At 34.0% G+C, this 15,318-nt stretch overlaps 1 protein-coding gene across 1 annotated transcript; it reads right to left on the reverse strand.

Moving 5' to 3' along the window:
* Positions 1-5,831: 5,831 nt before the first annotated feature.
* Positions 5,832-12,186, reverse strand: LOC126695240 (putative BPI/LBP family protein At1g04970). The gene is made up of 6 exons (XM_050391914.1): positions 11,656-12,186; positions 10,038-10,177; positions 7,934-8,285; positions 7,468-7,716; positions 6,345-6,470; positions 5,832-6,259 (listed from the first exon to the last, which is right to left on the reverse strand). Exons 1-6 carry the CDS (start codon positions 12,097-12,099, stop codon positions 6,035-6,037), a joined length of 1,536 nt encoding a protein of 511 aa, XP_050247871.1. The 5' UTR covers positions 12,100-12,186; the 3' UTR covers positions 5,832-6,034.
* Between the last annotated feature and the right edge of the window lie 3,132 nt (positions 12,187-15,318).

Below are 15,318 nucleotides of genomic sequence, written 5' to 3' on the forward strand. Positions count from 1 at the left end.
GGTACGGGCATGGTTGAACTCTAGATGACAACACAAGGACAAGTAATACTTGTGTTGATTCCCATCAGCTGTCCCCTTGTCCTTGTGTTGTCCATCAATACTACTCTTGTGCCTCTTATATATATATATATATATATCTTTAAATATTGACACGTGGTACAATCCTAAGGTTGATCCATCATGTCATTTTGTCCTTCAAGAAATGTACCACATGGTTTCTTCTGGTTGGTTGCATCATTTCAGTTGACCAAGCCTGTTGCCTATAAATAGTAGAATTCCTCTCCTGCCCCCTCACATTTCTCAAATTTTCTTCTCTGACCTCTGTTGTCCAGCGCCTCTTCTAGCAATTCTCCTCCATCTTTAGGTCTCCTTCATTTAGAGCCAAGAACCCTCTCCATCTCGTCTTTAGGTTTTCCTTTAGTTTTTCACAATGTTTGAAATCATAGTATTCTCGTCTAGTAATAGTGACGATAGGGAAATAGACAAGTATCATGATACTTCTAGTAGAAGATCTAGTAATAGTAGTAGTAGTGATAGTAGTAGTGGAGGAAATACGACAAACAAGCAATACACGTCTGGAGTTCCTGGGGTCCTATTAGAGGTACTCTAGGAGGAGTTAAGGACGAGAATGGCTTCTAGGTCACAAACTGGCACGTCTGCAAATGCCCCTTCGTCCTCTTCTTCTAGTGAGGAGAAGGCTGTGTTTAGTTGTGCAATTGGGGTCTCCTCTAAAACTAATGAAAAAAAAAAACTTATATCACTTAGGAATTAGTACCAAATCCTAGATTGGCCGTTCGTGATGAATGGTGTTGTGAACCTCGTTTTGGAATAGGTATTTATGAGGCTTACCTTTTGGGGGGACTTAGGTTACCTCTCAATGCCTTCATTAGAGAGTTACTCACTAGGTTAGGTTTAGGAGTTTGTCAACTTAACCCCAATGCATGGAGGCTCATCGTCTCTATGCAGGTTTTGTGGAGGGAAGTATTTGAGGGAGATTGTCCTTTTACTGTGGACGAGTTCCTCTATAACTACAAGCCTTCCGAAATTAGTCAATCCTTGGGCTTTTATCAATTCTCAGCTAGGGGTACAGATTGTAGATTGATTAAGTCCCTCCTCACATCTGATAGGAATTGGAAGATGGAGTTCTTCTTCGTCTCTGGTTTTTGGGCTGGGAACCCTGTCGAGGTAGGCAGGAATCCATTTCCTCCCTATACTGGCGAGGTGGGGAACCTTCATCCAGAAGGTATGCTTCTTTTCTACTCAACATTTTCTATCTTTTATTGTATTCGTCTAACCTCCTTTTTTTTTTCTTTTTTTACAGCTGTAAGATGACATTCTTTGAGCAGATTTTATCTTGAGCACGTCCAATAGGCTTGTCTATTCACTAATAGAAGCTTCCATTCTTTAGTCACTCTTCAACATCTTGCCACTTGGGGACTTAGGCCTGGACCCTTTGTTGAAGCCTTAGCTCACAAATTCAACACAAGTATTACTTGTCCTTGTGTCGTCGTCTAGAGTTCAACCATGCCTGTACCAAGTCATCTAAGAACGAGAACATACACATCCGTTGATAATCAAGTAATATGATGAAAGGAGTCTTTCATGGAGGAGTTTATTTAGACGACCATACACATGGACAATTGATAAATTCTCCAAAGGTTCTACATAAGTAAAACATAATACATTGCTTAACACGTGGAAGGAATTCCATACACTCCATCCCACATGCCCCATTTTCTTTATCAACCACCAACATCACCCACGATGCTGATAGGTCCCAAACAAGTAGACCCACGTAAAAATCTCTATAAAAGTGAACAGGCCTCATCTACCAAAGGTAAGTTCTAACCATTTACTATTTCCCATCCTTATGTTCTAGAGAGAAAATTGACTCAACCGTCGGAGGGTCTTTGGCCGGGTCACACCGGTCACCTTTGATAGTTCTTTTTTTTCTTTTCAGGATTTACAGCCATCATCATAGTTTGAAACATTCCAATCTACTAATTTTCGTGCATCATCAAATTACATTAAAAAAAAAAAATTAGAAAATTACCAACTTGGATCAGAGATATAAGCTTTGGAAGTTTCTATATAGGCCATTCCTTCTAGAGAGAGAGAGAGAGAAATAGGTGTCCATAAAAATAAATAAATAAACCAAAAAAATAAAAAGAAGAGACATAGATGAATGCGTGCGGTTGGTGACTTTTTAATGGTATAAGTGATAAGTTTTCAATTTGTGGAAGTTATATTCGAGTAGTTGTGGCTAATTTTAAATTTTGAATAAGAGTGGTGAGACATGTGATGATAGAGGAAAATAGATAAGTAGATTAGTGGGAAGGAAGAGAGGAAAACAGAAATAGTTGGGTTTTTTTTTTTTTTTTTTTTTGAGTAATTTTATTTGTGTAGTTGGTAAATTGCTCAACCATAAGATATTTTAGAGAGTTGGAACTAAAATTTAGGACCAAATAGTTTGTAAATTTTTTTTTTAAATTTAGCTAAAATTTAGGAGTTTTTAAATTAGCAATTTTACATATATAACCCTATTATTTAAGCTTTACGAACCAGTGAATTTGAAGGTATTTTGAGTATCAAAATTGAAGATCCCAAATAGTGAAAACTCCTTTTTTTTTTTTTTTTTTTTTTTTGAGAAACAAATAGGGAAAACTCCTTAAATAGTAGTATAGAATATAGATAATAATACTAGACGATGAAACTGAACCTAATCTTTAGTAAATACCATCATTTGTTAATTTTTTCTTTACAAAATATTAAGATTTTTTTTAGTTAAATACTATTCTTTAGTGAGAGTAGTATGTTCCCAAAATAAATAAATAAAGACTGCAAGTGTAAATGTTTATACTTTATAGCATTCTAAAGTAATTTTTTTTTTTTTTAATTTATAAAAGAAGTAAAAGTAGTTGAAACCCATAAAAATGTTCATTGAAAAAAAACCCATAAAAATGGTTTTTTTGATAGATAATGCTGAACAAAAACTCCTTCACCTGGTTATGCATTTTATAAAAATTTTACAATTTGCTTTAGTGCTTATGGAAATAGCATTGTATAAAACTTTTTTTTTTTTATTTGGTAAGTTATAATCCCTTCTTCTCTCCTTCCATTCTCCCTTATCTCTCACTTTTGATTATTTAGTGCGGTATATTGTAAAAGGTCCAGATAACGAATGTCTATAGGGTATTTATTAATGAACCATTTTAAATAAGTTTTGATATTTTCATGGGAAATATAAAAAATATATATAATTTTTTTTTCCCAAAAATTTCTAAAAATATTTCATAAACCAATGTCCTTTGACTTTTCCCTGTTGTAAAATGAAGAATCAAATGTAGGGTTTATTGTTAGTGGTTATGTAAAAGTTAAAAAAAAAAAAGACTTTTCATGATGCAAAATGAAAGAATTTTGCATAACTTTATGAAGATTCTCTTAGACGTTAATATAATTTTTACACAAATAGCTAGCTCCTTCAAATTTGAGAGAGAATTGTAGCATTTTTTTGTAAAATTTGAGTAGTAACAAAAAGCTGGATGTAGAGACTTTTTTAGAATAATATTGTTTGAAGTGTTCTTTATGTTGGTTTTTTTAGGCATTGAAGTATCAAATGTGAATTCTCTAATACAAAAGTATGATAGCTTTTGTATAAGATTAATACACCTTTCTCCATTATATTAATCTCTCTTCTTGTATCAAAAAAAAAAAAAAAAACTCATCTTCTACATCACTCTATACTCTCTCTCTCTCTCTCTCTCTCTCTCTCTCTCTCTCTCTCTCTCTCTCTCTCCTGAGGAAGAAAACTCATCACAAATCTCTTTGTTCTCTCTCTCTCTCTCTCTCTCTCTCTCTCTCTAAAAAACTGCATGTAAATGCTCTAATTCAAGAGTACGATAGTAGTGTTTGTATAATATTAAAACAACTTTTAATGTCACTCCTGTCTCTTCAAAAAAAAAAAAAAAAATCTTCTGCTTTTGTACTGTCTCTCTCTCTCTCCCCCTATATATATATATATATATATATATATATATATTCACAGCTCTTGCATCTCTCTGTACTATGTATCTATCTCACACTCTCTTTAACTCTTATGACCTGTTTGGAAGTTTATAGAGGGAGGAGAATAGAGGAGAGTAGAGGGAAGGAGAGTAGAGGAGAATAGTTATCCTCCACCTTGTTTGGATGTTTTTAAAATTAATAAGGGAAAATGGAGTAATTAGCCCTTCCTCTTGTTTGGATGTTTTAAAAATTAGGAGGGAGAAGAGAAGAAATTGTTTAAATAGACAAATTTACCCCTATTTGAAAATGGACTTGCAACATTAGTCTATTGTTAATTTGTTAGATTAAATAATTATGACTATACATGCAATATTTCTTTTGATAATTTTTTTTTTCTAATGTGAATTAAATAATCAACATTGGTCTATGATTAAATATTTTTTCTGCTTTTTTATTATACTAAAAAAAACCATCCTTAATTGATACTAATTAAAATAAGAAAAAAATGTTTGGTTTATTTATTTACTGAAAAAATCAACAAAATATTAAATTTTGAGTGTTTCTTTGATTTATTATTATTATTATTATTAATATTTTTATATAAAATACTCCTCAGCCACCATTACAACAAAAGACATCAAAAAGGAAAAAGAAAACACGCACGGACCCATTAGCAGAAACAAAATCAAGATCCATAAGATCCTTTGAAGTAAGGCCTTCAAACCATATATTGCTCTTTGGGATGTTGATGGATTTTTTAGATCCAAGCTTAGTACCTTTTGGACCAGCATGAGTGATTGAGACAATAATCTCTGAGAGACTAGCTCCTTGAACTACTCCCCAAATCTTTCCATCATCAAAAGCAATGGAATCTCCTAGTTTGACAGAATCAAATAGAAGGCCAGAAGAACAAGCTATTGTAGGAGCAGAACTAGTGGGTCCAGGCAATTCATCTTGTTCACACAAACGATCTCGTGATATAATTAACAAGTCTCCAACTCTCAATCTTATAAATGGCTCTATGGAAGGTACCCTTTTTGAGGTTTATAATCTGTTTGGTTGCTGAGAAAATTGAGAGGAAAATATTAGGATTATATTTTGGATGATCATGTTTGATGCTGTTTGGTGCTTGAAGAAGTTGTGTGAGAGAGTTTGTAATTTTGTTAATTTAGAAAGGGTAAATTAGAAAATTCTGTTGGTCAATAATTTATCTACTCTACTCTCCCTCCAAATCTCTCCAATGTGAAAGAATTAAAAATAAGAGGTTAAAGGTAGTTAAAACCCCTCCCCCTCCTTCCTTAAAAAACTTCCAAACAAGGTCATTGAATTACTCTCCCTCCCTCTACTCTACTCTCCCTCCTTTTTTAAACATCCAAACAGGCCATTAAGGTACCTCTCACACTGGATCAAGTCGGCAGCTTATGGGCATGGGTGGGCATTGAGGGTGAGTGGTCAAATTGGCACAGTGGTCAAATGAGCCCCGGTCATCTTCTTTGGAGTTCCGTGAAGCAATTTCCTTGACATTTCAGTGAAAATAGCACAAATGGCATATAATCAAGGCACTCAATTTCCAACACTCAACCAATGTGCATCTTCAATGAAAATAGGTCATATTCAAGAAAAAGAAATCATTAGGGGAGTTATTCATGCGGCATTTTAAAAAGAATGTATGGGACTGATTTTAGAATCAGGTTTAGCACATGCTCTTGGGAATTTTTTTTGATGATAGGTTATGCTCTTAGGAATATTCATGCTTAAAATATGTGTAAAATTATGCAAAAGCATTAGCACAAATGGCATATAATTTTGTGACTCAAAAAATAAAATAAAAAATAAAAAAACGATATGAACATACCTGTTGTAATCACAATGTACACTCAAATTTTCTGTTCAAAGAGTTTTATCTCGATGCACACATCCAAATGGTGAAAGGTTCAATCTAGACCATATATACATGTTAAACATGTACAAGTACAAGAAGGGGAAACTGATTCTTGATTCCCCTTCCTATAAACATTTCCAAGACATTTCAGAAGAGTAGCCTATATTTATCTACCCAAATGGACAAAAGCTGACTAAGATTGTTTGTTTCTGTATATATTACATCGCTGCAAACCATAATTCTTGAATCTGAGCAGATAATGTTAGCATTGTGAAGGGTGAAACCATGAATGACGGGCAAAGGAAAACCTTGTACAAGGTGTGAGTTTGCATATGGCAAGAAAACCGTTTGAATAACTGTCCACATCACAGGCTGCAACAGGACGATATTGAAACTTTTTATTAATAAACATGCAAAATAAAATTTTATTTTGAGTAATTGCTATGTTTAAAAGTACCTGAACTAGATATAACCGCAGATTACCAATATTGCTCCACTTTAATGACATTGTGAAGTCATTTAATTTCACACTTCCAGCAAGGTTATTCCCTGCAACTTTAACTAAACCTGAGGCCCGAATTACCTGCACCAATTGAAAGCAATAGGGCAATTCCACTCATGAAAATGAATATTAAAAAATAATGAAAGAGCATCACATTCTTCATATTTACCGTTTAAGAGACCCAAAAAAAAAAAAAAAAAAAAAAAAAAAAGAAGAGAGGAGGGGAATGGGGTGGAGGCAAACACTTTTCAAGTTGCACAAATTTGGATAAGGAACTACAAAAAGATACACATGAACAAGAAAAAAGCCCATATATTACAAATGTAACTTGCGATTTAACATGCATAAACTATGCATCTCACAACAGTGTGCAAACCATATAATTGAAAATCCTTATAGCTTCAACTGATCATGTTTGACAGAAACCAACAGGTGCTCCTTTCTATGTTGTAATTTTACATAGGACTTAGAAGTTACAGAGAAAAACTGGGATTAATCCAGTTTCCAAATGTACAAAGGTGAAAGGATTGCATCTTGGTGTAGTGCTCGTTAATGCCTGATTTCAATGCGTCAAGGTTCTATCGTTTTGTCAAAAAAGAAAAAATGGTAATGAACTAAGTTTATGGTGTCCACGCTTAGCAAGGGGCAACTTCTTCAGTTTAATTTTTCCCATAGGTGAATATGCTGAATGTTAATGACCAACTGCTACTTATATCTCATAAGATAGAAACATATTGCCTAAGATGATTATAAAATTTTAATACTGTTGATAACGTAATTTAAAGAGACATATGCAGATGTCCCTCAGCACTCCTCTCAGCTGTGCCCTTCATGTCAAAAACCAGTCCCAACCTCATGTCCATGACCAAATCAACCACTTGATCTTATCACATTACCATTGATAATGATTATGCAAAATTCAAGCATTTCAGATTGATGGAGACGAGAGAAGGATTTGAGAAACGATTAGAGTATCAATCAGCAACAAGATAGGAAAACAGAAGCAAATAAAAGAACATAATACAAAAACAACGAAGACAAAGATCAAAATTGTTATTTCATCCATCAAAAAGCTTACCAATGAGATGCACGCAACCGGCACTACTTCGTCTGCTTCCAAAACATCTATTATCAAGTCTACATTAATGGTTGCATCAATATTTTTCTCTGAAATAATTACAAGTGGAGGAGAAGATAAAGAAATATTCAAAGTCATATCATCATTGGGATATTTCTTGTACAGTTGGGGAACAATGAATCTCCATCCGGCAGTGTTCAAAAGAGACTGATCCGGCACTTTGTCCACAATCCATTGCATAAATGTTGCCTAAACAGAGAAAACATGTTTATTTAACAAGAGAATATACATCAGAAACAACAACTATAAGTAATAGCAATATAATGCTGTTACAATTAATGTTTAATAGATATAATAAAGAAGGATATTACAAAAGAGCACATGCTTACTCATTTCAACAATATAAGCAAGAATCTTTAAGATGGATCATGCAGAAATATAATCTTTGCAGAAGTTCCAGACTTACATTATAGTACAAAGCTGACGCAGAGTTAAAGACAGCCTCATCTAATGAAATTCCAACCATTTTAGATGAATCTGGGCAGAAAACTGATGTTTTTGAATTTTCACGATGGTATCCAAGGACTGGATCTCTTTTTCTTTCTGTGAACAACCCATTGATCTCAAATCCAACAGAAGCATTACTCAACAAAGGGTCATTTACAAAAGTTACATTTAGAGAAGCATTATCATCTACTGGGATTTCTTTTGGAAGAGCTTGCAGGAAGGTATCAAGCTTCAAAATCCCTTCTTTAAGTTTCTTAGTAATAGCACTTTCCACCGCAGACCCTATTTGCTCTTCAAAAGCGTCAATCATCCTGCCAGATTACAAGAAAAAAAGTGTTAAAGAACGGTGAGTAAGCAGACAACCCTCGTTTTTGTCTGAAATGTATGCAAAGCAAATTCATCCACAATGTATGTACTGAGTTCTTTCATTTTTTGTGAGTGAGTCACTCCGAGGGAAAAAAGGGTAGGTAAGGGGGGAATCAAACTAGTGACCCCAGCTCAAGAGGCCAAAGGACAATTGGAATTTAAAGGAGTAATAACATCCACAATGCAGCCACAATAATAATGCACATCATACAGAGAAATAAAATAAAGGGGGGAAAAAAAAGCAATCTAAAATTGCTTGTATGGAGAAGCAAGGCACCCAGCGTTACTTTAGTTTTACCTACCCATACAAAACAAAAAGATTTTTTTTTGGTTGTTGCTAACAAGGGTGTCTAGAGCTATTCAAGCATCTGACTATTCTCCCAAAAATGTGAAGACTAGTCCTCCTGTCCTATACACGCCAGGTAATTACCCGGAGGAATCCCTTGGGGTTGGCCCCAAGATGCTATCTAAAAAAACAAAAATATTTAAAACCACAGGAAAAATATAATGGGGAAAAAGGGGAGAGAGAGAGAGAGAGAGAGAGAGAGAGCAATCTGTTCTCCATTATCATTAAAGCCGTAAGAAGGCAATTGTATTCAAACTATAGCTTTTTGTAGTATTAAAAGGGAGTGGAGCGTTGCTTGTGAACAAAATGCTAATCTTCCTTCTAGATGTTTGCATGAGGAAGCAGTATTTTCAACATCAAACCTGACTGACAGTTTTGACATCTGGAACTATCAAGTTAGCTCATCAGCTTTCCAAATTATAGAGTACTGATTTCAGGGACAAACCTCATTGTATAGTTTTTTGTATTTTAGGAATCATTGTATAGTAAAGTTTGCAAAAGAAGAGATTCAATGGAGAGACCAAATAAGAATACATAGTACTAATGTATAGCAGGCAGTAACACCAGGGGAAGGCTGGGAGGTATGGTAGTTTAGATGATTTAACCATTATGATTCAGCCACCCAAAAAAAAGATTTAATCATGAATGAAGACCAATGATTACAAAAATAATAAGAAGGCCATACCCAATGCACAAAACTCCCACTTTTGTAGGGTTTGGGAGAGGTCATAGTAGGCAGCCTCACCCCCAATTTTTGGGAGAGGCTGCTTCCCGGACTTGAACCTGATCTGTCACTTTGATGGAAGGCACTTGCCATTGATAAATAATAATTTTTTTCAAAAGGGGAGAGATATCAAATGTACAATGCATGCATTTGAACCACTCCTAAAGAATTACAAACTAGGGTTCAAAAATCTATTAAATCAAGATTAGGCGATGAAATGATGCTACCCAAATCATGGCCCTGAAAGTCGGAAGGAAAAAAAGAGATTTTGTACTTAAGCAGTAGTAGTTAAATCTTAAATGACAGTTTGTCTTTCATATTTAGCTTTCTTGTCACTCATCAGAAAGGCCAAAAGCTGAACCATAAATACTATTTGAAGGGTATGTGCGAGTGCACACACACTTATCACTTTAATGAGAGGAAGTGCTAGAATATGCACACACAAAAAAGGAATTTAAACATTAATACTAGATCATTGGAAAGAAAAACTGCCAGATTCTAGTACACTATGAGCAAAATTCCCATCTTTTTTTTCCCTGATAATTAAACGAAATTCAAAACAACTAGGATAAATATGATACACCAATGCCTAATAAACAAATTGAGTTACAAGAAAAAATTACATACCCTTGATAGAGCCAGGACGCTCCTCCATCCAATTTAATTGAAATATCTTTAACATAACAACCACAGTCCAAAAGGGAAAGCTTCAGAGTCCCTTCCTGGTTGCCCAAGCCTAAAGTAAGCCCCACTTCCAAGCCTTCAACCTTACCCAGGAGCAGCACCCATCAAATTCCCTTTGTTAATGGGCACATGAGAAATGAGCAAATAAATACAAAAGACAAACCAAACAGGCTAAGAGTCCTATGAAGCACTTTTTTTTTTTGTTATAATTTCACAAACCAGTCCTAGATTAAGGAGGGTTGTGGTAGGTTGACTGTCAAACATGAACCCAAAGATAAACTCCCTAAGATAACCGAATTCAGAGAAAAAGAAAGAAAGTACATCGATGTCAATATCTTTCAAATTCATAAGACAACTTTTTTTTTATTATAGGTAGATAGTAGGGAAAGGGGAGGTGGGGTTCAAACCACAGACATGGGGTGCCACGAAGGACATCATTACTGCAGGGAAAACTCAGATAATTTTTATAACCCAAAATTCAAGGGGAAACTTTCAAATTCATAGACATAAAGGGCATGTCCTATGTCTAGAGTAAACTCAATGAGAACCAGCCAATTACTCTAGGAACAACAATTCATCCTCAGATTCCAGGTAATTGCCACACAATAAAAAGGGTAACTACCTAATGCTGGTAAGTGGCATTATTGTCGCAATGATAACCAATTTGAAAGTTCCCTATAATTCCAACTATATAACACAAAATAAAGAAACTAAGTTTCCTTCCAAGAACATTTAATGAATTAAACCATATGTCATGTTCTAAAAGATTTGCATGAATCAGGAAAAAAAGATCTGATAAATCCAAGCCAACTAATAAACAAGAAAAAACCAGCTAAACAACTACCGTATGCCAAATGAGAAGCACAACCTACTGATAGAAATCATGCCCTAATTGAATATAGTCTCCCAAACAATTCTGAATTTTCTAAGTTTAAGAGACCAACAATGCCAATATCTATATATATATATATATATATATATATAAATATATAATAATAATAATAATAATAATAGGTGAAGCTGAGGAAACTCAAATTACAATTTCAAATTAGAGTTCCAATTTTGCACCATGCGTCCTAAATTATTTATTTTTAAAGAGTTTTATTTCTTAATTTTAGAATCAAATGTGGGAACACATTATAAATATTTATCCCATTAAATTATTAAGTACAAAAACTATAGAGTCTAAAATAAATGAACCAAAAAAAAAAAAGTGTTTCACAATAATTAAAAAAATGGACAATTTTCTTTTTATACCTAATAATATCATTACAATTTTTTTTAAAGATTTAACAAAATATAAAAATACAATCAATCTTATATATATATATATATATAAATTATATTATGCAAAGTGAATCCATGCATATGATACATGCCTAATTAACATTCAAACGCACCTAACAAATGAAACCCAGATGCAAATCTCAATATTTGCATCAAATTTAGCTACAATTAATTCCAACAATGATACAAAGCACTGTAAAGCCACCAATTTCCCATTCAAACTCACCCAACGAACAAATCCCAATTCCTCAAAACTCTAAAACTTGAGCAATACCTGAACAGAAGCAGTCCCACTATCCGAAATCTCAACCGGCACAAGCCACGTACTATAAGAATAATACCAATTCATACTCAAATTACAAGTAGCCCCTGACACAATAATCGAAACCCCTGCATCACCAAGCTTCGCATACGACTCGGAAACATTGATTTGGTATATTGTAGTATCTGAGAGGACCATTTGAACGCTACCCACAAACGGGATCTTTATAGATTTCTCAATCTTGGGCAGTTGGAGTGGGACTATTGAAGAAACAGCCTTTTCTATGAGCAAGTCTTTGACAAAATCAAGGCCTCGTTGGGATATGACTATGGAGGTGAAGGCTTCGTCGGTATTAGGTTGGAGATGGGATTGGGATTGTGTGGGACTGGGAATGAAGAGAGAGGCTATGCCTATGAGGATGTACAGAATGGAAGTGGGTGCCATTGGCTTTTTCATATTTGAGATTGAGACTCTGTTGTGGATTTGGGTTTTTGTGGGTTGAAAGGAAGACTTCAAATTCAAGACACCTCTTTCTTTGTGTAGTACAAGTATCAAACTCCTTTTATCAAATGTCAGGAATGCCCATATAATATATGTTGTACAGTATATAATATAATATGTTCTAGTACACTTTATTCATTCAAAATCACTCTATGCATTGGAAAGACATGAGTTTTAATCCACAAACGTGTGTCATTCCGTTGGACTGTTCAGTTTTATATTTTTAATCCTCTCTACTTTTCCCTATTTGATTTTCGTGTAGATCATTATTCTATTTAGTATTTATAGATTCATAAAAGTAACATAAATAAAGGAAAAAAAAAATTAACCTTTAGAACTTTCACATTAGTATATGTATAACAGAAAATTGTATCCAATTTACACAATTTTGCTTAAAAAATACTCACATCAATCTGTGTATAATTGTATAAATTTACAAGTTTGTTACAGTAACCGTTTAAATTTTCACTATTCATTTTGTATTTAGTTGTTTATTATTTTTTTATGTATCTAGGGTATGAAGGAAGAGAGTAAATGATAGTTGTTGTGTGTGAAGAAAAATAAACAATTTAAAAAATCAAGAATAATTGATTTAATAAAATGTAGTATAAAATAGATAAGTTGATGTGAGATGTTAAAAATAAGAATGTAAAATAGAAAAAATAGGTTTTTATACTAAAATAAACAAAAATTTATGCACGAATGGATGTAAATGCTCTAACAAATTTTTCTAACAAAACTTGTTATAGATAGTGTATTCATCCTGAGATAATTTCGGGTTTGCCTTTGTTTGCTATCCACTCTGAGCCAATGAACCCACTAAATTGGCCCAATATATATATATATATATAATATGTTTTACTCTTCTTCTTTTTTTACCCCCTAAAATAAATAAAAAACTGAACACTCTAGCCCTAATTTTCTTTTTAAAATTCAATTGAAATAAGTTTGAATATGATATTTTTAACAATATCTTGATCTTTTTAAACAGTACACAAAAAAAGCTCAATAACAAACCAATTTAATCTAAAATCTAGAAAAAAAAATTACTAAGCCTAACAACAAAATTAGAGATTTGTTAATCTTAAACCTTACAAAAAATCCATTTAGATCTTAATAAATTTGAATTAAATCAATCAAATGGGAGATTTATGGATGGATGTTTGCTTGGTTATGTAGTATGTACATTGAAAGAGATGTAACTCATATAATTGATAATAAAGATATTATACAATGATTTTAAAATATGAAATATCGTAGAAAGTAATTGTAAAATTTTATGTATTTTAGTTTTTTTTTTTTTTTTTTTCATTGTGCTTATGATGTTGATATATTCAAGGTTTCTTTTATTTTAAATTTTGTATAATTTATATTTCCTATTAAAACCCTAAAAAATAATCCTGCGGGCTACCATACAAAGACTTTTGTTTTTTAATTTGTTTTGGGTAGGTTGGTCAATGGCCAATATGCTTTGGCATCTTCCATCAAAAAAGGAAATATGCTTTGGCATCACTGCATCAACATCAGTAAAATTGTTATTCAGACCAAAAAAACAAAAACAGATGAAAAACCTTCCAAGGCCTCATAAATCATAATCATAAATGCTAAATCCCTCCGAGATGAATCCCCAGGGAAAATGGCGTTACAGGCTAGGATTTCAATTTCCAAGATTCTCGTCCTTGACGGAGCATGTCACTTTTTTTTTGGCTGTTTTCTTTCATTATTGGCTTCTGGGATCAGTTCAATCTTCCATTTGGCTTGAGAAATGAAAAAAAAAAATTTGAGAGAATAGAAAAATAGGGAAGTGATAAAAAAAGTAGAAAGATATAAAAAAGAAAAAAGAAAAAAAAAAAAAAGAAGATTTTTCTCAAATGTATTCGATTGGGAGAATGAAAAAAAAAGGAGAGATGAAACACACATTTGTTTGGTTGAGAAGAAAAATGACAAGATAGAAAATAGAGTTTAAATTTATTATTGTGCCCTTATTAGATAAAATAAAAAGTTACCCACTATATTTTTATTAAAAAAATTGTGTACAAATGGAGACTTCATTTAAAAAAAAAAGGGAGGGGTAAATTGCAAAGTACACCCATAATGTTTGGGGTTACTTAGATTTTTTTTTTTTTTTGGAGAAAAATCCCCTCTGGGGTAGAGATCTTATTATTGCATTTGTAATAAATCGAGTTGATACACCTCAAAAACGTCTGGTGGAACAGACTCCATCCAAACCAAAAAAGGAACACTGGCAGCTTGTCTAGCAAGCTTGTGAGCCACACAATTTCCTTCTCTATTAATATGCTGAATTGAAATAAAAGAAAAACAAGAAATTAAGCTTTTGATATCTAACAGGACATGTCCCATAGCCGAAAGGTCCATGTGCCCTCCATTAATAGAGGTAATAGTGTTTGTAGAGTCTCCTTCCACAATCACTCTGTCAAAACCGAGTTCCTTAGCAAAAACCAAAGCTCGGCGAGCCGCTAGCACTTCCACCATCTCCACCGAAGCAGGTAGTGGAATTTGTTCTGAGAGAGCAGCCATAACTAATCCTTGTTCATTCCGGATTATAATGCCGATGCCAGCTAGTCCAGCTTGTGAGAAAACCACTCTGTCGAAAATTCGCCTTGACACAGGTTTCAGGTGGTGGTCTCCAATGTACTGCACGAGCTGTCCGTGGTATCTTGGCATGTGTAGGACGCAGCTGCTAAAATTCCTTGAGAGCATCGAAAGTCGAGGTCGGAATCTGACCCAATGGAATTGCCGTTTCATCCAGCCGGACCTTATTGCACCTCATCCAAATTGCAGAGACTATCATTGCGAAAAGCTCGAAAGAAGTTTTCCCAAGTGAAGCTCTATCAATCACTTCGAGAAAGGATGCGCAGTGAGTTATGTTTGCCTGAAGTTGATTGAAATGGACTTTCCATGTGTCAATCAATTTCGGACAAGACCAGACCGCATGCAGAGTATCCTCTGCGTTAAGCTTGCATTCCGGACATAGCGCATCGTCGAGAACCTTTCTTTTAACAAGGTTGGCCCGAGTTGGCAAGGAATTATTCCCGGCACGCCATAGAAGGTTCTTGACTCGGTTTGGAACCTGGAGACGCCAAATAGCCTTCCACACCGTCGTAGCGTCCTCTGCACCTATGCTACTAGCTGCCTCTGTTTCAGCAGAGTCGG

Source organism: Quercus robur, chromosome 8, assembly GCF_932294415.1.
Source record: "Quercus robur chromosome 8, dhQueRobu3.1, whole genome shotgun sequence".
Taxonomy (NCBI): Eukaryota; Viridiplantae; Streptophyta; class Magnoliopsida; order Fagales; family Fagaceae; genus Quercus; species Quercus robur.

What these genes read in the sequence shown, in the direction of transcription:
- LOC126695240 (XM_050391914.1), bottom strand. Translation starts at nt 12,099, where the DNA reads ATGAAAAAGCCAATGGCACCCACTTCCATTCTGTACATCCTCATAGGC. An exon ending in GTGGGACTGCTTCTGTTCAG is followed by an intron (nt 10,178 to 11,655) that starts GTATTGCTCAAG and finishes CTCCTGGGTAAG; the next exon opens with GTTGAAGGCTTGGAAGTGGG. An exon ending in TGCGGTTATATCTAGTTCAG is followed by an intron (nt 6,260 to 6,344) that starts GTACTTTTAAAC and finishes GTCCTGTTGCAG; the next exon opens with CCTGTGATGTGGACAGTTAT.